This window comes from Podarcis cretensis (genome assembly GCF_951804945.1).
Source record: "Podarcis cretensis genome assembly, chromosome: 16".
Taxonomy (NCBI): domain Eukaryota; kingdom Metazoa; phylum Chordata; class Lepidosauria; order Squamata; family Lacertidae; genus Podarcis; species Podarcis cretensis.
Window position 1 is genome coordinate 22,747,590 of NC_137186.1, and position 25,727 is coordinate 22,773,316.

Genomic DNA, 25,727 nt, shown 5'->3' on the forward strand with positions numbered 1-25,727 from the left:
GCCAGCAGATACCCAAGAGTACTAGATCCCAGGAGATTTGCAGGAGGTGGTTTGGGTTTCTGTGCAGCTGCCCCTCATGGCAAGTCACTGAACTGCACATTTTGGCCTCTACATGGGCGGTATGGGATGCCCAGGCTGTGTGTGGGCTGGCTCCTGAATAGGAAAGAGTGCCATGGAATCATAGAACTGTAGAGTTGGAAGACCGGGTAATCTAGTCAAACCACCTGCGATGCAGGAATCTTTTGCCCGATGTGGGGCTCCAAGCCACAACCCTGAGATTAAGAGTCTCATGATCTGTCAATTGAACTAAGGGCATAGAAAAGAGGGCTTCAATGCAGTTTGGAGAAGTGCGGTCTTCCTCAGCTCTAAGTTTATTGCAGCATCTTTTGCTCCTGAATTCCACCACCTGGTTTGACCTTCATCCCTGACTTCTGGCTTATTCCTGCCTCCCGGTTTGACCTTTGTCCTTGATGCTACCTCCTAGCTTCTTTCCACAATGACTTCTGGCTTCCTCCTGTCTTGCCCTCATGTACCTTTCAACCCTAACTTCTGGCTTGCCTTTCAGCTTGCTCTACAGTCTTTCTAGAAAGCCAATTCAGGTGACTTCTAGATAGCCAACGATGTTCAGCTGTGGGGATCTTGTACTTCTTTTTCTTTCAACGATTTATATCTTACAGGATTTATTATTTGAACTGTTATTCTCTGGGAGTGCTGTTCTATAACAGCTGATGTAGTTTTAACCAGTAAACCACCCTGGAGAACTTATCCAGTAAGGTGGCATATCATTTTTTAATATTTTTTTAGTAATAATAAACTTATGTGGGTGGTTTTTAAAATGGTAAACAGCTGCTTCAAAGAGGGGGATGAATTTCAGTAGAAAGGGATTAGCCCTCTTGTCCCCTACCATAGTCCTGACAAATATCACCCCACCCCCTGACCCCCAGCAACAGATTATCTCCATAAAGCAGGCATGTCCAAAGTGCGTTTCGGGGGCCTGATCTGGCCCACTGGTCGGTTTAAGCTGGCCCCCGCAGCAGTTCATTTCCTGGGGGAAATCCTTTTAAAAAAATCAACAACTTCAATCCTAAAAAAAAAGTTAACAACTTTGGTTGGCCCTTTGGTCAGCTCTCATGGCCCTTCACTTCATCAAATCTGGCTCTCTTTGAAAAAAGTTTGGACAGCAATAATCCAGAGATTGGGAGGGTGCGCATGGCTCTCGCTGCCCTGGAATTCTTCGCAACACCACTTCAGCCTTTCCAACTTCTGAACATTCTCCTAGGAAATCTGGACTGAAGTCAGTTCCCCAGTCAGCGTCAGGCAGCCGAGGAACCAACCCCCACGGCTGGTTGTCACAAATAGACAAGGAAAAGTTATTACCAACTGCTTTTTATTCAATATTCACAGAGGCCTGGGAATGCAGCGTTTTGGAATAATGGTGTTGCCCTGAGTGAGTCTCCACCCCCTTCCTCTCTCCTCTTCATGTGTCATCACTATGCTTGCTGAAAAGTGCCCTCTGCCTCTGAGCCGTCTGCTCTCCTACTTTTAATGTCCGCCGGGTTCAGGGAGAGGTGAGGTCTGGAATGTTTTCTAAAGACACTGAGTCCGTCAGCTGGTGCTGCTTCTTCTTCATCTCCTATTATTTCCCAGCTTTTCCTCTCATCTGCCTCTGAGCCGTGATCTCCCTCAAACCCCTGTTGTGATTCTGAACTGTCATCAACTTCTTCTCTGGAAGGGTCAGGCTAGGGAGGCGTCTCCACCATTCCTCCTCTGTTCAGTCCCTGACAGTCAGAATCATATTGATGGGACAATGAAACAATACTACAAGATCCCAGCTCATGGAAACAAAAAGCTCTGATCCCGAGAATCTTAAAATTGCACAGCCAACTTCCTCTAGATTGGTGCACCTGTTTCTGCCAGCATAACCTGAGATGATACTGGCCTGAAGGTGTGTGAGTGATGGAAACAGGTAAAATGTGTGAGCAAAAGAGGGAAGAAAGGGTGTGTGGGAGAGAGAAGTGTGTGTGCATGTGTGTGTGATAGAGGGGATGTGACTTTATACACCGAACTGGTGATTTCAAACAATTCCCGCCTTGTTTCCTCTGGGCAAATATCAAAGACCTTGAAGCAGAACATGGGATGTCAAGTTAGTGTTGATATTTATTAAAACCAAAAATAAATCATAACAATAACTTTTGATCATACAAGGCAAGACCAAATTCCCTTCATATAGCTGACCAATACACTCATATACCCTGATCCACAGGGACAGAGTTTATGCTACCAACAGACTGATTCATATCCTTTTTGGCTCAAGAATAAGGAAAAAAGGAGGAAAGACGTCCCTTGTAACTCCTAAGCATTGAAGGCAAATTGCTTTTTCGGGTTTTCCTTTGCGTTTTTCATGCTTGTAATTAGAATATAAAGCCCACATTGGCTCAAGCAGGGGGTGAGCAAGCTTTGTTTAAATAGACACCCCTTCCCGCTTTCTAAACCACCAACTGGAGACTAGTGCAAAAGACAGAGACTGGGGGGGGGGGAAATAAATTTGAGCCCTGGAAGTTTTTTGGGAGCATCCACACAGAACTGAATTTACAGTCCTTCCACACAAAAATGCAACTCCTGGTTGCTCCAAGCTTTCTTCAACTGAGCAATATATTTAGGGGAGGAAGGAGTTGTTTGGTTGTTGCTATGGTTAAACAACTGGAGAGGTGGAGATCCCTCAGTAGTTCCAGATCCACTTTCTTCTGCTCATCTTTGAGCTGGAACAAGTAAGCTCTACGTCAGCACTTTCTGCTCCCATGTTGCACTGTGCGCTGAAAAGCCTGCCCCCCCCCCCCGATGCCCGTGCATAGAAAATACCAACTCTGTGCTTTATACGTAGAGAGGTCTCTGTACCCATACACTGCATTCACACAACGGGGGATTCTATTTTTCTGACATTTCCCTAAATGTTAATTCCTGCATTATTGTTCAGCTTCCACATGACATAAAAAGCACTTCCGGAGTGGTTTATACCATTTCCCCAACATTCCCATAACTGACAATTTCCATGTTATACCTTGAGCTTTCACATGACCTCGAAGCCACTTCCTAGAATATATAGCACAAGTTTTCTTCCAGGGGAGAAAAAGAAATACATCTGCAGATTAACATGAAAACAAGCTCCAAACTTGTGCTATATTTCACTACAGTTCTGAAAGCTCAAATATAATGCTGAAATTAACAGGGAAGTGTCTGGAAAACGGAACCAAAACTGCGGTGTGAATGCAGCCAGTTGGAAACAGCCAAGAGGCAGATTATCTATCAGAATGCCTGTTAATCGCCTACAGATATTTGGGTTGCGGGGGGAATTTGTGGCTACTCGATGATGATGATAGGAAAGGCACTTTGCGCATGCTCGGCAGAATTTGCTTCAATTCTGTAACAAGGTTGAGACACATGTGCCTCTCTGGAAGTCGCTGGGAGCGCCAGCCAGCATGGACAATGGGCAGGGTTGATAGGGAGCTGCAAATCAACAAGATCTTGGAGGATCCCTGCTCTGCAACGAAGTCCAAGGATTTGATAAAGGAAGCAGAGTCAAGGCAACAGTAGCAAAACAAACCGTTAGCAAATGCTTCCTGTCATGCCAAGGGGTTGCTTTTAAGGCAGGAAGCCAAGTACCTCGCTTTCACACATGCACATAAATGCAGGAGAGAAATAGCAATATGAAGAAGGGCAGGATCTCATCATTGCAACGGCCTATGCAGCCGAGATCTACAGCAAGAAGCGAGCAGCTCTTTCCATACAAAGGGCTGTATTTCCTCCCAGGAAATCTTCCGGGGGCCAGATGCCAGTGTTGGGTGGGGCCAGAGACAAGAGTGGGCAGGGCACAGAGTGTAGATTTTGCCCCTGGACAGTGGGCTAGTTTCTACATGCTCTCAGATATACCCCTCTGTATCCAGGCAAACAAAAAAAGGGGTATTATCAGACACTAAGGGCACATTCTGGCCAGGCAAAAACACAAAAGGAGGGCTGGTGGGGTGTGTGTCCTGGGGACAGCTATGGGGACATAAGGAGAGGTCCAGGGGCTACATTCAGGGCCCCCGTGGTGGCTTGAGGTTCTCCACCCTGACTTTCAACCATATGTATGTACACACAACAACCAGAGAGAAATGGCAATACGAAAATTGGGAAGTCATTTTGCTCACCATGGGAGAGAGATGCTTAGCCCAGGAAGAGCATCCATATAAATAGGTAACGGACTATATAAATAGGAAATGGCTTAGATTTTGCCCAGGTCTTCCCAAACGATCCTGGGAATCCGAGCCTCTTGTGCGTGTGCCAGGGATCACAGGATAAATGGCTTTGTACTTAATCCCACCATTGGTCCATCTAGTGCATACTGTCTATGCTGACTGGAAGCAACTATTCATGGGTTTAGATGGAGGTGTTTCCTAATCCCACTTGGGAGATGCCAGGAAGTGAACCTGAGACCTTCTGCACACAAAGCACATGCTTCATCCGTGTCCCCTTCCTGTTGGTTTACATAGGAACACAGGAAATGGCATTAAACTGAGTCACACCATTGCACCATGTAGCTCAGTATTGTCTGCACTGATTGGCAGAGGCTCCCTAGGTCTTCAGCCTGTTTTCCGCCAGCCCTACCTGGAGAGACCATTGGGAATTGAAGCTGGGCCCTTCTACATGCTTTACCACTAAGCTACAACCCTTCCCTGCTATGTCCATCTCTGCATGGGAGATTTTGGCGTTGTCTGGGAAAGCCATGCCGGTTGGAGTTAAGTGTGCAGATCTCAGGCACCCACACCTTTGGTATACAACCCACAAAGGAAGGAAAATCCCCAGGAGTCAGGGCTGTGCATCTTCCCTCTACAAAACTCTTGAGAGCTCAAGACTCACACCTGAGCATAACAACATCAACAGCTGCAACTAGCAAGAGCAGCTCTGTAGGAGCTCAAGATTCCTGCAGGCAGGAGAGAGGTTTGAAGTCTTGGCCCTTGCAGGGAGATGGGTTGGAGTTTTTAGCTCAGGAAGCAGGAAGAAGCAGCTTGGGTAAGGCAGAACAAATCTTACTCTCTCGCCTAGGCAAGGGGAGGAAAAACGGGGACACTCCCTCCCTATGATCTTACTCACACACTCAAGTCCTGGGCTGCGGTGTATCTTGTGCTAAAACGAGCTAAATATTCTGCAGCACAGAGAACAGAATCTTGCAACCAGCGCTGGTTATGATACAAGCCGTTTCACCTTAATCCGCAAGGCTGATCTTGCAATTTTGAGTAATTTTTGGAAGTTCTTATAGAAATAGCAAGGAATTATGCATGGCGTAATTAATGGAGGGGTAGGAGATGGAAGAATGCCCCCCTTTTACTTTTTGAGAAACCCCCTTAACTCTTGTTTTTAGGCTGTTCTAGGGGGAGGTGCGATTTGGCTAAAACTGGGGGAGGGGAGTATGGTTCAGCAGGTGAGGCTTGTGGATTTCACACTCCCCTCCCTCTTCTTCCCCCACCCCCAATAATTCACTTTACTCGCGAACACCAGCAATCTTAATTCAGCCACCCATCTGGCTTAATGAGCTGGAAGCAGGCGTTTGGCTGGACTCTTTCGAGGCTTATTGTTGCGACTAGAAACTTTGAAAAGCAAACAAGCAAACTAACAGAAAGTTGGGATTTGCAGGCAGCCAAATCCAGCGCTCCCCCCTCCTGGTGTCTCCGTGGAATCACAGCTTTTGAATAACCCCGATTGTATCCATTCATTATCAAGCACCTTTGCCCTTTTGAGAATAAAAAGCGACACGCTCACCCACAAAGCCCCACAGCACCAGCTGGGGTCTTGTCGAGCATGATGGGAAAAGTTTGAGACACACACAGAGCCCGTGAGGCATCAGCCCCAGCGGACCTGGATGGGCGAGAATTTCCAGAGGTCAGGATGGCCCATATGTATCAGATTGCGATAGGGAGAGGTGGTCCATTGGAAAGGAGGTAGGTTGTCCCAGGTTGGCCCGCTGGTGGCAATGAAACTGTAGTTCTTGGCCATCTCAAAGGAAGTGACCTGGCAAAAGGAAGAAGGTGAGGTAGAGTCACGGACGCAATGACCTGTGCTAGCGTTTCCCAAAATTGCTGCCTCCAACCACTTGAAAACCAAATCTGGCAGGATGATTCCTCAGATGAAGGAGCAGGATTTTGTCTACGTTTCAATACAATCCGCCGCCATCTTGATTCATGGTTTATTCTTATTGTGAACATGAGCAGACATTTTTTCCTTGCTGTTACATTTGCAATGGAAATATCTATCAAAGAATAGCTGTTTAAAACTGACTCCCCTGCAATTACCTTGGGGTGCCCCCAAACCATTTGGCCCTAACTATCACACTTTAACCTCAGTTATCTTAGCAACCAAGCCACCAGTGGAGGCTGTTGACATTCTTTTCCCATCTGTGTCCCTGGAAGATCTCAAGGAGATGCTCGGCTTCACCCTGGTGTTAACTCAAAACATAGACATAGCAAAACATCCCAAAGGACCAGTTGTGCCAATTTCAGGGTCAGACAGGGAAGGAATGCAGCGTAGGAGTCATAAAAATGCAGGCACACAAAATCAAGCCTAATATATTCTATCTGAGGGCCCTTCTGGCAGTTCCCTCATTGTGAGAAGTGAAGTTACAGGGAACCAGGCAGAGGGCCTTCTCGGCAGTGGCACCCAACTTGTGGAACGCCCTCCCATCAGATGTCAAGGAGATAAATAACTACACAACTTTTAGAAGACATCTGAAGGCAGCCCTGTATTGGGAAGTTTTTAACGTTCTGCCCAGACACTGAGGTCCAGCGCTGAGGGCCTTCTGGCGGTTCCCTCCCTGCGAGAAGTGAGGTTACAGGGAACCAGGAAGAGGGCCTTCTTGGCAGTGGCACCCGCCCTGTGGATGCCAAGGAAATAAACAACTATCTGACTTTTAGAAGATATCTGAAGGCAGCCCTGTTTAGGGAAGGTTTTTAATGTTTGATGTTTTATCATATTTTTAATATTCTGTTGTGGGCCGCCCAGAGTGACTGGGGAAACCCAGCCAGATGGGTGGGGTATAAATAATACAGTGGTACCTCGGGTTAAGTACTTAATTCGTTCCGGAGGTCCGTTCTTAACCTGAAACTGTTCTAAACCTGAAGCACCACTTTAGCTAATGGGGCCTTCTGCTGCTGCCACACCGCCAGAGCCCGATTTCTGTTCTTATCCTGAAGCAAAGTTCTTAACCTAAAGCCCTATTTCTGGGTTAGCGGAGTATGTAACCTGAAGCGTATGTAACCTGAGGTACCACTGTACAGTACTTTCTTATTCTTATTCTTAATAATAATATAAAAAATTGTTTGTTTGTCAATCAATCAATATCATCATCAACGTTAAGTGTAATTAATATTGAAACATGATTAAAATCAAAAAAATCTAGGCCAACTGTGAGAAGAGGATGCTTGACTAGATGGGACCATTGACCTGATCCAACAGGCTCTTTTGATATTATGATATTCATAACCCCATACCTTCATATCAGTGCCTCCGTGTGGTCTCTGACGCAGGGCCCCAAAGGGGTAGGTGCCATTAGCAGGGTTCAGATCTGAGCGGGCAGCAATGGCGTTTTCGCCATTCTGTGGCGGATCACAGCCTTGACACCGGGACAGTGGGTCCTTCGGGAAGTTGTTGTACCTGCACGGAGAGCACAGGGAGGATGTGAATGGGGACAGGGCAGTCAGGGCTTCAAGCGATGGCATAGTGGGAGATGCAGAAATGCAAGGGCTCACTGTGATGGTCCTCTTAGCTCACAATACTACCCCACAATCTGCACTTTCGGGAAATAGTTGGTTTTTCCTTCTTCTTCCGACAGGCTTTCCCAGCTGGATAAATGGGCCTTTACCATGAAGGTTCAATCGTTATGGTTTTAGTCTTGTTTTAAATATGTTTTCATGTGTTTTTGTTTTCAATTATTTTATATGAAAATCATGTTGAGATGATGGTATAGAAGGCGATTAATAAATTTAAGTGTAACAGCAACAGCAATAATAACAACAGCAATAACAGTAGCAATGGCAATAATATTGATATAATAAAATAAATAAATAAATAAATAAATAATATGGCTGTGATTCGATTTGCAAATAAGCCTGGGACTGACAAATTAAATGGATTCACTTTACAGTGCAAAGTGAGCAAAGATCTTCTCCATCCCAACCAGGGACAGTGTTTCACATGAGCCAGTGAACACCCAATCCAATTTCTAAGTCAACGTTTTCTCCAATTCATGCCTTGCTCCAAAAAACGTGCTGTCCAGCTTGTACCCTAACCCCATTTCAACAGCAAGGAGACAGTGGTGTAGTATCCATTATTTGTTCATGCAACTCCCAGCCTGCAGGGGGCAGCACGGGCTGACGTCTTACCTCATGAGCTGGATCATCGAGCCCATGTCCCAGACCAGCGTCTGGTTGCGCCGGAAAATCTGGGCTCGGGGGTTCTTCTCATAGGTGAACCAGTCGCCATATTTCTGAACTAGCTGAGGAATGCCGCTGGTGTTGAATATTTCTTTAAAATATCTGGGTGTGGAGAAAAAGCCATTGAGCAATGTCGGGGGGCTAGAGGGAAGTCTATTCTTTATTTGTTGCATTTACAGCCTAACTTTCCTCCAAGGAGTTCAAGGTGGTACACATAGCTCTCCTCCTCCCCATTTAATCCTCACAACAACCCTTTGTTTTTGTTTTTTAATATATTTATTTGCTTTTACAGAAGAAACATAAAAAACATAACAACCACAAAAATGTAAAAGAACAAAAACAATCACAATTACACATAAAACAGATAAGAAAAACAAAATACAGAAAAGAGAGAATTCCATCCATCAAAAAGAAATAAAAAAGTTAAAAAATAAAAATTCCAACTTTTAAATTCATGTTTACCAGACTTTCTTTCTTGACTTCCTCACGCCTCCCTTTTTTATGTTCCCCTTTACCCAGTCAGATACAGCAAATCCTTACCCTCTTTCAAAACTCATTTCTAATTATTAAAATCATTCTATTATGTCTCCGATCTTTCCTTCTAATGTTTAAACACCTTTAACATATTATTTACTTTTGACATAATATAACTTGGTCTTTCACCCTTTTTCTATTACCTTTTTACATAGTTTTTAAACTTATATCACTAATGCCATATTATTTTTATATCCAACATCCTTTTAACATTCATAAACTTTGCAATGTTTCTGCAGATAGTCTTTAAACTTCTTCCAGTCCTCTTCCCTCACAACAACCCTTTGAGGTAGGTTAGGCTGAGAGAGGAAGCAACTGGCCCCAGGTCACCCAGTGAGCTTCACGGCTGAGTGGGGACCTGAATTCAGGTTTCTCCAAGTCCTAGTTTGGCACTATAACACATTGGCTGGTGTGGGACTAGATCATGGCTCAATCCAGAGGTTGTCACTTAGCTCCTGAAGGAAGGTTTCTCAGCGGCAGGACAAATTGTAAGGCAAAGCTTTCAGCCAGCATATACCGTATTTTTCGCTCTATAAGACACACCAGACCACAAGATGCACCTAGTTTTTGGAGGAGGAAAACAAGAAAAAAAATATTCTGAATCTCAGAAGCCAGAACAGCTAGAGGGATCACTGCGCAGCGAAAGCAGCAATCCCTCTTACTGTTCTGGCTTCTGGGATAGCTGCGCAGCCTGCATTCGCTCCATAAGACACACACACATTTCCCCTTACTTTTTAGGAGGGAAAAAGTGAGTCATAGAGGAAAAAATATGGTAACCCCTTGCTCGTGGGATTTGTACTGGCTGTCAATCAGATACCGGGTCAAGTTAAAGGGGCTGGCACGAATGTAAAAGCCCCCATACAGTTTAGGACCAGGTTACCTGAGAGACTGCCTTATCCCTTACACACCCAGTAGATTGCTGTGGTCTGTGGGAGAGTCTCTGTTGCAAGTTCCAAAGATCTCAGAAGCCCACTCTGCAGTAACTTAAAACGGCTCAGGACCGCAATACCTCAAGGACCACCTCTTTCCATATCAACTTACCTGGAGCCTGAGATCATCTTCTGAGGCCCTCCTTTGTGTGCCTCCTCCTCAAGAAGGGTGGCAACACAAGAAGGGGCCTTTTCTGCAATGGCTCCCCATCTGTGGAATGCTCTCCCCAGGGAAGTTTGCCTGGCACCTTCATTATACATCCTTAGGCACTTGGCAAAAACTTTCCTTTTTAACCAGGCCTTTGGCTGATTGACATCCAATGCCCTTTTAAAATGTGTTGTGGAAGGGGGGATTTATTGGGTTATTTTGTTTTTATTATGTATTCTGTGTTTTTTTTTATTGTGATTTTTGCTGTGAACCGCCCTGAAATCTACAGGTATTTAATAAATATATATATATATATATATATATATATATATCTCAGAGGAGCAGGGCTTTTAGCATGGCTGCCCCTGCCAGGCACCTACTATCTGCACTGTCTTGAAACAACTGAAGACGTTTTTTCCCAACAGGCTTTCCTAGCTTGATGGATGTATCTTTTCCATGAGTGCCTGCTTATTAGGGTTTTAGTCTTGTTTTAACAGCATTTGTCATTTTCGACTGTTTTTAATCTGTAATAATAATAATAATAATAATTTCAAAGACTGCTTGGATTCAGAGTGATGCCATGCTATGTCACTGATTCTCGTAGCCCCCAGCCCAGGACCACAGCTGCCTTTTGCCTCCCAAGGGAGCAAGACAGATCAGAAGGTGGAAGAAGCCAGGTTAGCGAGAGGCAAAGAGAAACATGGTTTTGCATGTATGTATGGTGGTCTTTTATGCATTGTGACGTGCAGTTCTTTTTATCAATCGTAGTTTAGCAATTATTTATTGCTAAGAGTTAATTTCTGTTTAATTATGATCTGCTGATATTTTGAGTTGATTTTATTGTGTGCTATTACATTCTAACAGATTATTGAATATTACTTCATTTAAGTCGATCCATTTTAAAGTTAGGCTTCATTATGACTTTTTGTATTGGATCGGATTATGATAAGCTGTGCGTTCTTTGTTGTATATTTTGTTGCTATAAACCACGTCGTGTGTAGCAACAGAGAAAGGCGGTATACTAATTAAAAGTGAAATGACAATGAAATTAACTCCTTACGGCACATTGTAGCTCGCCCAGTAGCCTTCTTGGTAGAGCAGTTCGGTCTTGTCGTCAAAAACCACCATCCCCCTGGAGAGATCAAAATATTGTTATTTTGAGGTCAGGGGGAAAGTCTGGCACTCAAGTCTCAGTGCTGGGAATATCCTGCAAAGCTCTCACCTCCTCCCTGGTGCCTTGGGAAGCTGCCTTATACCAAATCAAATCACTGGTCCATCCAGTTCAGTATTGCCTGCAATGACAGGCAGCGGCCCTCCAGGATTTCAGGCAGGGGGTCTCGCCTATCTGGAGACATCCCTGGGGATTGACCTAAGGCTGTCTGCATGCAAAGCAAATGCTGGAACCATTGAGCTACTGCCAAATTAAATAGTTGAATTAAATAGTAAACTGTCTAATAATAGTGAATCAAACAACTGCCCTATCTAGTTCAGTATTGTCTGCCCTGAGGGACGTGGGTGGTCTAAACCACTGAGCCTCTTGGGCGTGCCAATCAGAAGGTCGGCGGTTCGAATCCCTGCAACGGGGTGAGCTCCCGTCGCTCTGTCCCAGCTCCTGCCAACCTAGCAGTTCGAAAGCACGCCAGTGGAAGTAGATAAATAGGTACTGCTCTGGTGGGAAGGTAAACAGCATCTCCATGTGCTCTTGTTTCCATCATGGTGTCCCGTTGTGGCCGAAGCGGTTTAGTTGTGCTGGCCACATGACCCAGAAAGCTGTCTGTGGACAAACGCCAGCTCCCTCAGCCTGAAAGCGAGATGAGCGCCACAACCTCATAGTCGCCTTTGACTGGACTTAACTGTCCAGGGGTCCTTTACCTTTACCTGTCTGCCCTGACTGGCAACAGCTGTCCAGGGCTTCAGCCAGAGTTTTTCCCCCTAGCCATAACTGGAATTCAACTAGGGGGCAAAGCAGATGTTCACCCACTGAGCTATACTAAGTCAGACCACTGATTCATCTAGTGCAGTATTGTCTATTGACAGGCAAGGTTTCAGGCAGCAGGTCTGGAGGTCCTGGGAATTGAAACCTTCTGCATTCAAAGCAGATGATCTGCCACTGAGCGATGTGGTTTCTCTCCTCCGCTTTGTGACAAAGTGTGGGCTATAAAATCGATGCAAGGCTAATAATAATATAGTTTCTTGGTTCACAGCTGCTTGCACTAATCCTAGCTCAGTAAGCCAGGATGCTGGGCTCAGTGTTACACATGAACCTGGCCGCTATTAAGCAGGGAAAGCGCAATATTTAAAGGTGTGTGGAGATGAGGGCGAAGCTGGGCATCCCTGCTTGTCCAATGAGGTACAGTTTGGAGCACTTACGGGATCTGCTCCAGCACCGTGAGGACGCCCTTCTGGAGGCTGGCCTTCCCTGGGACGAAAGATTTGTAATCCACGATCATCCATTGGTTATTGTACCTGTGGCAAAGAAGCAGAACAGGTGAGTGCCAACATGCACAATGCTTTTTGAATTAAGAGTGGTGTGAAAGTGAACTAGGGGCCCCTGAATCAAACTGCTCCCTCTCAGCCTAATCCACACCTTCTATCTGCAAACAGGGATAACAGCAGTAGTCTACCTTGCAGGACTGTTGTAAAGATTTTAAAAATGAAACACGTGTGAGCAAGATTTATCCATCTTACTTCATTCTGCGTAGTCTAACTGGATCTCGGGCAGCAACAAGCTAAGCCCACCAGCTTCTTCTCTCTTTTTCTTATAATATTTTTTATTAATTTTCAATTACCATCCAATAGCCTCATTACAACAATTCCAAATTATAATACAATTACTAATACCTATCATTCAAATACTGAATTATATAATTTAGGTGCCCCCCCCCGCGTGCTAGAATCGATGGTTTGATGTTTTTCTTTATTTCTGTGTTCCAAAATCTTACTAATTTCAATTACAATCCGGTCAAAATAATAATCCCTTATACAACAACTGCAATATTAATAACTTCTATTTGTGTTGACACATTAAATGATTTATAGAAATACAACACTATATCCTTGTTCTTCCTGTGTGTGGCAATTATTCTGTCCGTGGTGTTTCTTCCTGTCCTTGTAAAATGTTATGTCTCTCTTTCCCCCGGTTGTTGCTGTTCTCCACCACGCCTTGGGCAGAGCTGATATCCCATTGCTGTTTCAGAAATATCTCCATTTCTTCGTCCCGTGCTTCGTTGTTTCGCAACTTTAACAACGCCAGCTTCTACCTGATCCTGTAAAACTGGGGAAGCCATTGAGGATTGAACCCGGGACCTTCTGCATGCAGGACCTGTGCTTTATCTATGGAGCTATGGCTCCTTCACTCACGTGCCGCTGTTGAACTTCTGGAAAATGGCCGCCCACTCCATTCCACTTGTTGCCAGCCGGTTGGCCACGATGTTGCGCAGCCACTCTAAGACGCTCTCCTCGGGCTGGATGAACGTCCACAGGCTGCTGTTGCTGTTACCAATGGTGGTTTCCAGAGATACCTGCAGAGGGAAAAGGCCCTGAGCAAGCCTTGCATCTGGGAACCCCAAGTTGTCTGATGGGGGGTTCCCAGATGCAGAATTCAGTGGGAGGACACCTGCTTTGCATGCAGAAGGTGCCAGGTTCAACCCTTACGCCAGCCTTTCTCAACCTCTCAACCTCCCCAGATGTTGTTGGACTACAACTCCCATCATCCCTGACCACAGGTCCTGCGAGCTGGGAATTATGGGAGTTGTAGGCCAACAACAACTTGGGACCCAAGGTGGAGAAAGGCTGCCCTATGGCATCTCCTAATAAGGCCAAGAGAAGACCCTGTGCCAGGTTCAACCCTTACGCCAGCCTTTCTCAACCCTTACGCCAGCCTTTCTCAACCTCTCAACCTCCCCAGATGTTGGACTACAACTCCCATCATCCCTGACCACAGGTCCTGCGAGCTGGGAATTATGGGAGTTGTAGGCCAACAACAACTTGGGACCCAAGGTTGAGAAAGGCTGCCCTATGGCATCTCCTAATAAGGCCAAGAGAAGACCCTGTGTGAAACCCTGGAGAGCCCCTGCCAGTCAGTGTTGACGATACTGAGTCAAATGGACTGATGGGTCTGACCCCGTACAATACAGTTTCCTGTGTTCCTATGAGTTTATCTGCAAGAATTCAGTGATTTCCAGAAGCACAGAAATAAAGCCATTTGCTTGATGTTTTCCTAAACAGGAGGAATTTTCAAAGGTCATCAAGGCAGCCTCTGTGTCCTTCAACAGGGCCAATGATAGCTCAGTTGGTTAAAGCATGGTGCTGATAATGCCAGAGTTGCAGGTTCGATCCCCGTATGGGGCAGCTGCATATTCCTGCATTGCAGGGGGTCGGACGAAATGATCCTCAGGGTCCCTTCCAACTCTGCAATTCTATGACTGTCCCAGTAGCACCAATTTGATTCTCGACCTGGGATCTGGAAGTGGGGATTGTGTCCCTGGTTCAATCTCTAGCATTGAAGAAGAAGAAGAGGAGTTTGGATTTGATATCCCGCTTTATCAATACCCTAAGGAGTCTCAAAGCAGCTAACATTCTCCTTTCCCTTCCTTCCCCACAACAAACACTCTGTGAGGTGAGTGGGGCTGAGAGACTTCAGAGAAGTGTGACTAGCCCAAGGTCACCCAGCAGCTGCATGTGGAGGAGCGGGGAAGCGAACCCGGTTCCCCAGATTACGAGTCTATCGCTCTTAACCACTATACCACACTGGCTCTCTTTGGGCTGGAAAAGACTCCCTGTCTGAAATCCTGGAAAGCTGCTGCCAGTCTGTGTAGACAATACTGAGCTAGATAGACCAAAGGCCTGAATCAATAGATATTTTATATTCCTACTGAATTATGTTTGCCCTGAGTGCAGGGCCTAATAATAATAATAATAATAATAATAATAATAATAGTAATAATAATAATTTATTTGTATCCCGCCCTTCCCGGTTCAAAAACTGGGCTCTGGGCTGCTAACAACAAATTTAATACACTTAATTGTAAAAGCAGCATAAAATACAGTATAAAAACATGAATAACAATAAAATTCAAAGTTCAGAAATCAATTTAGGGGAAATCCATCTAATAAGCATTAGATAATCACCAGAGCTAGCTGGCTGAATTAGTCCTACTTGGGCCACTGAGGAGGCCAGGGGAGAATTAGCTGTGGGGACTCAGAGCGGGTAATCTTCATAAAAGGGGGGGGGGGGAGGAAGAGAAGGGAAATAAAAGATCAGGCTGAATTCAAATTAAGGGCCAGGCAGAATAGATCTTCTTACAGGCCTGATGGAAGGAGGTTAAATCCTGAAGGGCCCTAGTCTCATGGGACAGAGCATTCACCAGGTCGTAGTGCAGGACCTACTATTCTGCATGCTACTAGCTATATTTAGCCAAGTCTCTTGAGGTTCCAGTTTGAACCCATCTCGGATGACATCTGCAGCAGAGGAAGGTTCTGTATGCTGGCTGTAGGTCAAACAACTCTTTATCTAGGACAGCAGTGGAAGAGACAGGGGCCACTCACCAAGCCGCTACTCAAGATGTAGAAGTCATCGCCAGAGAAGATGGCACCCGGGTAGGAGGAGAAAGACTGGACATACCCGGGGATCAAGCTGTCACCTGGGGAGCCCAATTGCAAGCAGTCGTCAGCGCTTCCATGGCAACAGACACCGCCCCCCACCCCCTCCAGTAAAGACCTTCGATTCTTATATGAATAAAAGAAAATCATTATAAATTATTTGGAGATGGTATTGTTATAAGAATTCTAAGGTCCCAAATAGAAAATAAATGTTCATAAATGTTCATGGCAAACACATACCTAAGTATATAAACCATGTGTCTGAAATAGTACAGGAGAGCAATCCTGAAGCCATTTTGACTTCCCCAGTGACCTCAAATATTCCTCTGCAGTATGGGAGGCAAATAGGGAAAACCTCCCCGTTGTCCCTTTGCTCACAAATCCTGTCTTAAGGGTGTATTTGTGTATGAATAGGGTGAGCCTGTGGCCTGGATTCAGGAACTGAGTATTTACCATCACAAAAGAATGACCAGGCTGCCCAGGTGGAGCAATCAGTGGCCATTATCAGGTATCCTGACGAACAGGATTTTTGTTGGAGACTGTCTCCTTCTGTGATGTATGTATGATGTTTTGGGGGCTGGTCTAGAGCTACAGGGTGGGCAATTTCAAGTGTATATAAGGGCTTGCACATCATTTTTTGGGGTTCCTCTCCTCCATCCCTGTGTGTGGTGAGGGGGGACCCTGTTGCAATAGTTTAATAAAGATCAGGCTTATTAGCTGCTTTGATTCTCAATATTCTCTGGTTATTTTCTCCTACCGATAGAGAACCTACTTAAGGACTCTATATGGGCTCATGGATACCCCATAAGGGAAAAGGAGCAGTTTTTTCTTGTAACAGTATTTAACACCAGTTGGATTAATTCAAATAAACAAGGAATATTTGGTGTTATGTTGGGGGGATGCCAGGAAACTGGGAATTATGTTTACATGTGGTGCGGGTGTAAATATGTACATTTTTTTCTGGCAAAGGGTGTTAAGGGAGATAACAGAAATCACTGGGTTATAGCTGGACCGAAAGTCCAGAGGTAGCATTATTATCAATTTATGATAGGATGGAAGGTTCACAGGCTATGAAGGACTTGCTCACAAATTTATTGACAGCTGCACAAATTATGATAGCTAGGAAGTGATAGGGGCAAGCAGAATATAAAATAGAAGAATGGTATAAAGAGGTGCAGGACATAGCTATTAAATGATAAATTAACATGTGCCATTAAGGTAAGATGGGGAATATGCAGGAGAAATGATTTTGAGGAGATATGGAAGGTGTTTGTAGAATTTGTACTGTTAAAACAGAAAGGGGTCAAACCATCGCAAGAGGTGTTGAAATTTTGGGAGGTTGGATAGTTACAATGGAACGGTCTCAGTGGCGGGGTGCACATTTTTATTCTTATTTATTTATGATTATTACTTTGTCAAAATAAAGAAAAAAAGAAGAGACCTTTGAAAAGCCTGCTGGATCATCTCTGAACATTGGCCATGCTGACTGGGGCTTATGAGCACTGTAGTCCAACAACATCTGGAGGTCAAAGGTCCCTTGCTCGACCCCACATCCTTTTCCTGCTACTCACTGCGGGCTGAAGTCCGGAACGGCAAAGTATACTTCTTGAGGATGCGTAGCATGGACTGGTACGTATTCCAGGTGTCATGGGAGACAAGGAGGTCCTGGTTGCCAGGCAACAGCTTGATGAATGCCGAGCAGGACCCAGAGCCAAGGACCCGGTGGTTTCCAGATTTGTTGAAGGCCGATTCCAGGTCTTCCAAATCGCCCCCCAGCTGGAACAAACTAGCAGAGGCGATTCACATGACCATGATTTTAGTTGTTATTTATTTCACAAAATTTACATGCTGTTTGATTGTAAAAAAAAATTTAATAACCTCAATGTGTTTTAGAAAAAGAATAATTTTTTTTTTTAAGAATTCAAAAAGATAATTAAAATCAACGATAAGATAAAACCAGGCTAAATCACATGTCAGCGTTCCACACGTCTGCACAGGATGAACTAAACAGGTGCCGAAATTGAACGTGCAAGGAGTTCCAAAGTATGATGTTGATTATATATTCGATTTCTTACCTGCCCTTTACCATAAGACCTGAGGGCAGGTTAAATTCTCTTTTAAAGCCATCTAAGTTGGTTGGATGTATGGAAGTGAAAGCTGGACCATAAAGAAGGCTGATCACCAAAGAATTGATGCTTTTGAATTATGGTGCTGGAGGAGACTCTTGAGAGTCCCATGGACTGCAAGAAGATCAAACCTATCCATTCTTAAGGAAATCAGCCCTGAGTGCTCACTGGAAGGGCAGATCCTGAAGCTGAGGCTCCAATACTTTGGCCACCTCATGAGAAGAGAAGACTCCCTGGAAAAGACCCTGATGTTGGGAAAGATGGAGGGCACAAGGAGAAGGGGACGACAGAGGACGAGGTGGGTGGACAGTGTTCTCGAAGCTACCAGCATGAGTTTGACCAAACTGCGGGAGGCAGTGGAAGACAGGAGTGCCTGGCGTGCTCTGGTCCATGGCGTGCTCTGGACGAAGAGTCGGACATGACTAAACGACTAAACAACAACAATAACAAGTTGGTTGCCATCATTGCCTCTTCCAGGAGGGATTATTATTAAGGTGGGGCATCCCACACTCAAACCATGTATTTTAAAGCTTAGGCAGGGATCTTAGAAAGGGGAATTCGTTGCTCAACTTTGCTTGTCTCCTGGGAGCTTTACCTGACCTCCACCTCACTCTGCCTCCCAGGAGTTAAAAAAAGCTTTTGCTACACAGCTGCCCAACCCCACTCTGACCTGGCTGTTGATGCAGACTCGAGATTCCTGGAAACCTTTGCATTTGTGGGGGAAGTTGGAAGAGTTCCCCTCGGACTCTGTGGCGTCTGCAGCAAGCTTGCCTGCTTATCTTAGGAGAGATAAGCTATGAGCCCAACACACAACCCTCAGCCCAAGAGACTGCAGCTCACAAAACTCATCTAGCTCACACCAGGGAGGCAATACTTTTCTACCTCCACTGCCAGAGCCAGTAAATGTCCCTGAATGCTGGTTGCTGGGAACCACAAGCAAGGAGTTGTTGGTGTGTTCATGTCCTGCTTTGGGGCTTTCCCATTGGGGCACCTGTAAAAAACAGGGTGCTGGAGCAGATGGTCCTTTTGGCCTGATGCAGCAGGGGTTTTCTTATATTCTTTTAAGATTTAAGTACAGCATTGGGAGGGAACAACAGCACATCAGCCAAGACACTAAACTCCTGTGTGCTGCAGAGGCATAGCTATCAAGCGTCCCTTATTTGGCGGGACAGTCCCTTATCCCAGCGCCATGTCCCGCTGCTGTCCCTTATTAATGATGTCCCTTAAATAAGCTACTGAAGGTAATGGGGCCCTTTCTATGTCCAGCTGTCCTTGGTCAACAACAAATTGTTGCTGTTTTTTTGTGTTGAATATATGCTATATGGTAATTTATGGCCCTAATAGGTATCTAAAGCCATTTGCACGCAACAAAATATGTATTTTATCAAAGTAATTGTTGATCCCTTATTTTGGCTGCTGATCCCTTATTTTCGAGGCTGCTGGTCCCTTATTTTCAAATCTGTAAGTTGACAGCTATGTTCAGAGGATCTTAGGAAAAGGGGCTTAAGAGACCTGGATTCTGGAATAGATGGGCCTTTGTTCTCATCCAGTAGGGTAGTTCTTTTTGGGAAATAGGCAGCTTCAGCCAGCGTGGCCAATGGCCAGGGATGATGGGAGTTGTAGTCCAACAACGCCCAAATACAGTGGTACCTTGGTTTACGAACTTAATCCATTCCGGAAGTCCATTCTTAAACCAATACGTGCTTTCCCATAGCAGCGGGGGACTCAATTTACCAATGGAACACACACAACAGGAAGTGGGACATGTTCTACTTCCAAGGCAAAGTTCACAAACCAAAACACCTACTTCCAGGTTTGCAGCACTCTTAATCCAAGTTGTTCATAAATTAAGCTGTTCTTAAACCGGTACCGCTGTACTGGGAATTGTTGAGTAGGGAGGGATGCAGTTGCACAAATCTGGTTGGCTACAGTGAGAACAAGAAGCTAGGTCAGATGGTCATGTTGTGCGGGTGCCTGATTATCGTCTTCCAAAGCAACTACTCTATTCTGAACTTAAAAATGGAAAGCATAATGCTGGTGGTCAACAAAAGAGGTTGAAAGACTCTCTCAAGGCAAATCTTTAAAAAATGTAGTATAAACACCGACAACTGGGAAACACTGGTCTGCGAGCGCTCCAGTTGGAGAACAGCCTTTATCAAAGGAGTCATGGGCTTTGAAGACACTCGAATTCAGGATGAAAGGGAGGAATGAGCTAAGAGAAAGGCACGCTTGGCAAACGCGCACCATTATCAACTCCCATCCAAAAACCTATGTCTCCACAGTGGAAGGACGTGTGGATTCAGAACTGGCCTCCACAGTCACTTACGGACTCACTGTTAAACCCGTGTTTATGGAAGACAATCTTACTCGGCTACAAGTGATCGCCAAAGAAGAAAGAAGAGGTCAGATGGACTACTGACCTATGTTCCTATGTCTTTTTACCTATAACTGTATTGTAATTATTAATAATTACTACAATTAATTTACCAACCCCTTTCTCAACCCTTGTCTCAAGGAGATTTACATGTCAGGTAATTAGAAACAGTTAAAAACCTCAAAAGCAGCAAATACATTTAAAAACAAGACTTAAACCCTAATAACTTATGGTAAAGACCCAAACGGTTCCATTCCTTACACTCTAGCTGCTTCTTAATGAGGGATAGCGGCTTAAAATTCATCGTAGCCAATGAAACAAAAAAGAAACATGTCACACATTACACAGGAACAAACGCAAATATTCCTCAGCTGCAGTCTCCAGGAAAATCAGCTTGTCAAAAAAAAATTAGGCTTCCAAATTAGCAAAAAAAATTGGTTGTTGTTCTTTTAAAAGTGAAAACTTTTTTTCTCAAAATGGAGTGTAGCCGATGGCGGTAGGACTCTATGTGTGTACCTGTGACTGTGGTGCGGGTGTGTTGCATGCAGTTGTTGTGAGTGCGTGTGTGCACACTGGTGCTATGTCCACGGTGCCCAGGACAGTTTAAATATGGGCCCAAAATGGTTGATGACCCCAGGCTTAAACATCATGTGTCACTGTCAGTCCTGTGCAGAATCCAGGCACGCATGAAATGTCCCCCCCCCCTCCTGCATTGTCTCACATGTGCAAAAGAACCACAGACTTACAGAAAGCCAAAGGGTGCAATGGAGAACTTGCCAATTGGGAAGGCCACCCGGCCATTATAGCCATCCTCAAGGCCCTTCAGCTGCAGCAGGGCGAGGCGTACCTGGGCATTTTGATGGAGAACACACAGGAATCACTCACAGAGTCAAACCGTAAAAAAAAGCCAAGAAACAATCCGAGATGTAGTTTGGTCCTCGGATCAGGAAAAAAGAAAAAGCTAACAGCAATTACGCTGCCATATGGAAGGCAATGAACCCGCCAGCTTGAAGACTGAATATTAATTCATTCAAACAATTGCACAAGATGAAATGAACCAAAATTAGCAACCATTAATGTTCATGTTATAAGGTGTTATATCCCAGTGTCTTGGGACTTCTGCAGCTGGATAATATGTGCATTTTAGTGGCTAAGCGACTGGTTTTTCCGGCAGTGGAAGGACCAGACGAGTCCTCTCGTAGCTGGTAGACCCTTTCTTCTCTTGCAGCATACAAAAAAAGGGACTTTTGCTCAGAGTTGCAGAGAGCACAATCATTCTGAGTTCTGGGGCTATTTGTGTGGTATGCATGTCATATAATAAATAATAACAATAAATTTTATTTATATCCCGCCCTCCCCAGCCCAAGCCGGGCTCAGAGTGGCTAACAACAGTATGAGCTCCACTAGAGCCTTCCCAATGTCACAATTAAGATGCCACCTTGTATCTTTAAACCTAGTTTTAGTGGGTTGGCAACCCTAGTAAGCAGAAGCACTAGGGCCAACTTGTGCATTTGGCAACCTAGTAAGTTACTGTTTGTTAAGAGGCATTTGTGCTTATGATATACAGGTAGTCACACACAATGCTTGTAAAAACACAGCACCCCATCTCTTTATTCTATTATATCCTCGTAAAAGTTAAGTTGTGTTTTTAAATCCGGCTTGTTGTTTAAAAGTTCACTGCACAGTTCCACCCACAAAGTGGGCCTTGAAACCACCACTCAACCCCCTCTCCTCTTTCTGATTCGTGGTTTTCATCACACAGTGCCTGCTTCTGCAAAATGGTATCACAAACCGACACGCTTTTGCTGGCATATTGTCATTTCCCTTTATTGTGGTTTAACCAGGGAATGATGGGAATTGTAGCCCAGTGAGGGGAACAGGGTGTGTGTGTGTGGATCTCCTAACAACTCTCAGCACTCTATAACAAACTACAGTTCCCAGGATGCTTTGGGGAAAAGGTTTGATGCAGGTGGCACCCCAGCCTCAGAACAGAATGCCGCACCTGGTACCAGTATTCAGAATCGTCCGCTGCCTCCATCAGCTGCATCATCCAGGCGAGGTTGGCTTCGATGTATTTCTTCAGCTTCTGGCAGTAGTTGGTCTGGTACTTGAACGGCCCACAGTAGCCCACCATCGTGTTCATCCAGTGCATGTAGATGAGCTGCAAAGGCACAAACATTTAAGGCGGCTGAGCTAGATCCACAGCGAAAGGCGGCTGTAGCTCAGCAGTAGGACATGCTTTGCATGCAAAAGGTCCCCGGTTCATGTCGGACTTGTGTTCGACCAAGCTCCTCCAATGTGATTAAAGACCTGAGCCTTTGAGGAGGCTCCAGGCACATTCCCCCATTACGCAGAGTCTCCAGCACGTAGGGAAGGACGAGAAATGTGACTCCAAGCACTGCACAGTGGCATAAACAGAAACTAACAGTTCAATCCCCAATGGCATCTCCAGGTAGGACAGGAAATGTCTGAAACCCTGGAGAGCTGCTGCCAGTCAGTGTAGACAATACTGAACTGGATAGACGAGTGGTATGACTCAGAGTAAGGCAGCTTCCTATGTTTAATTCACCCCCATTGGCCAGGATTGGGACCTATAACTTAAGTTAGGTACAGTGGTACCTCGGGTTACATACGCTTCAGGTTACATACGCTTCAGGTTACAGACTCCGCTAATCCATAAATAGTACCTCGAGTTAAGAACTTTGCTTCAGGATGAGAACAGAAATCGTGTGGTGGCAGCGGGAGGCCCTATTAGCTAAAGTGGTGCTTCAGGTTAAAAACAGTTTCAGGTTAAGAACGGACCTCCAGAACGAATTAAGTACGTAAGCAGAGGTACCACTGTATGTTAATTTTAATATCCTCCCGAGTAAAACCTTCCATATTCGGTGGGAGTTTGGAAGCCCTTCCTGAATCTTTCAAGTTCATTCAGAACAGGCAGGGGGTAGCTCCTTGCTGCTCCAGGTAACATGTAACAATGGCTTCCAGGTCCGGCACTCTGCCCATGTTCAGAGACCACTGCATCTGTATTCACCCTCCATAAGTGCCATCATGGAAGGTGAATTTCTAGGTTAATGCTTGCCTCAAATGGTTTTGTCCTGAGAGAGCTGAAGCAATGGGATAAGGGTCTTCAATAAAGCTGGAAAACGTGGAGGGTGGAGGCCGTACGCCAACACTTACCTGCTGAGACACAGCTGCTTCTGCCAGCCCTGCCGCGTAGGCCTGGAGGCTGTCATTATATTTCTCATTGGTGGTTAGTTCCAGGGAGGCCCATCTATAAATGAGAGAGAAAGAGAGAGAATAAAATGTATTGAGAAGACCAGCGAAGGAATCCATCTGTCGTTTCCCCTCCTTGCACTCCAGCACCCTTCTGCTTGAGTCCTTAAATGAGCTCTCCTGTCATACTTCAAATCAGCTTCAAGCTTCTAGTCCAGGCTTCCTCAACCTCAGCCCTCCAGATGTTTTGAGACTACAATTCCCATCATCCCTGACCACTGGTCCTGCTAGCTAGGGATCATGGGAGTTGTAGTCCCAAAGCATCTGGAGGGCTGAGGTTGAGGAAGCCTATTCTAGTCCTCATTATGAAGGCTTCCTACCAACTCCATGACCCGGGGTCATCAGCTGTCAAGTTTGCCGAGTGTGGAAAATTCAAATGCAAACTCAAGACCCATCACGTGAACTTTAGTGTGAAAGAACTTCAGGCCTGGGGGAGCCCAATCCTGCCCTCCAGGAATCTCTAACTGGCCCTTGGGACTGTCCCCAGGTCATACCATCTTCACAAATACACCTTCTCTCCTCCGTCCCCAGGCTGCTTCATCGCTCCCCAGATTTGCTTCACAACCTCCTGGAGTGTTTTGTTTTGCCCGCCTGGTATATGTCCTTAAAATCTGATCGTGCCTCTTGCTTGCCTGAATAGAGAGGGGTGTGTAAGTGTGCTGTGCCCGCTTTGGCCTCCAGCACACGGTTTACAAATGCTTCAGGTTGTGTTTCTTCGGGTTACGGACGCACCAAAACCCAGAAGTACTGGAACGGGTACTTCCGGGTTTCGGCAGTCGCGCATGCGCAGAAGCGGTAAATCATGCTTTGCACATAAGCATCGAATCGCAACCTGCGCCTCCCGTATGGATCACGTTTGCAACCCAAGCGTCCACTGTACTGAAATTTAACCAGATGGTTTGGCACTCAATCCATCTTCCCAGGGAACTCTGGGAATTGGTAGTTCTGCGAGGGGAAGGGAGGGAGTGTCCTAACAACTCTGAGGCCTTAGCAAAAAACAGTTTTAAAAAATAGCCAGGCATCTGGTAGAACAGTTCCAACTACATATTTGGTCTTTTTTATGGGGAAATAGGATCAATTGAAGAAAGGTGAGATGAATTAAGAAAAATGAAATGTGGATCTAGCTAATGGAGTCAGTTGTGTTGATAACAGGTTATTTAAAAAATGAACAATGTAAATGAAAAATTAGTCCATTATTATATATTATAGGAGACTGAAGAGTATGTTGAACGAAAGTCTTAATCCTAATTGTAACACAACTGGCCCTGTATTGAATTGGTGTGGGTCGAACAGTCTGTAGTGTCGAATTCGAGGTAATCAATGTGTGCCAGCATACCCAATAAGAGTTTCTCAGTAGTCCTACTGGTGGTCAGCAAACCGCACTCCTCCCTGCTGCGTCCTGCTTTTGAATAAATGCTGCAGATAACTTACTTAAGACTCTGGACTTCATGTTAAGTCCCTTCTGAGTCTTGTGACTGTTTACTTTGAAATGTCGCAATCCGACCCTTTCGCGTTAGTGGCGCCTTCCTGCTCATTCTACCCAACGCGGCCCTGGATTCCTGCCCCCGAGGGCACCGCTTTTTGCAGCGCAGTGTGGCACGCACGAACTTCAACCCCACTGCCTTCATTTTGCACCTGCTCCGGGTCTGCGCGCTTTTGAAACGCGGCCCCTTTGCGCGTTTACTCGGAAGTAACCCCCTCCAACAAAACAAAAACACCCGGTGTTCATTTGAGCTTGCACCCGGTAAAAACGTGCACGAAAATCGGACGCTTGCAATGCGCGTTTACTCGGAAGCAAACCCTACTGCCTTCCTCTGGGTTTGCTCATCACAACACGCGCGCCTTGCAAGACAGTCCTAGCAGCCTGTTTACTCGCAAGTAAGCCCACCTACGCCCAACAGGGCGTGGTCCCAACAATAAAGGAAACCCGTCTAGGACCGCAGCCTTGCCCCAGACACTGATTTGACCCGCTGCAGTGGGCAGACACCCGTCTGCCTGCCCGCCTACCTACCCGGTCTCCCGGATGCCCTCGGTCAGGTTAGCCCAGGCAACGGCCGCGGGGACCCAGCCAGTCACAGTCTCCAGCTGTCCGGAGACGGGATCCAGCACCACGGAGCAGCTGCGGGTCGGTTCCGAGCCGGCGGCGGGGAAGAAGGGAGGCGGCCGGGCGGCCTGCTGCGTGATACCGGGCAGGATCAGGGTCAGCAAGAGCGCAAGTCGCGCCATGGCCGAATCGAGGGACGTCCCCACCGGCCCAGGACGGAGGCGCGTCCAAGTCCC

The 25,727-nt window shown here is 45.7% G+C and overlaps 1 protein-coding gene across 1 annotated transcript; it reads right to left on the minus strand.

Moving 5' to 3' along the window:
• Positions 1 to 2,139: 2,139 nt before the first annotated feature.
• On the minus strand, positions 2,140 to 25,727 carry PLBD2 (phospholipase B domain containing 2). The gene is made up of 12 exons (XM_079956814.1): positions 25,459 to 25,727; positions 23,352 to 23,445; positions 22,177 to 22,335; positions 20,921 to 21,021; positions 17,246 to 17,460; positions 15,621 to 15,715; positions 13,434 to 13,594; positions 12,444 to 12,539; positions 11,134 to 11,205; positions 8,412 to 8,564; positions 7,521 to 7,683; positions 2,140 to 6,045 (listed from the first exon to the last, which is right to left on the minus strand). The coding sequence occupies exons 1-12, from the start codon at positions 25,671 to 25,673 to the stop codon at positions 5,878 to 5,880; spliced, it is 1,692 nt and encodes a 563-aa protein (XP_079812940.1). The 5' UTR covers positions 25,674 to 25,727; the 3' UTR covers positions 2,140 to 5,877.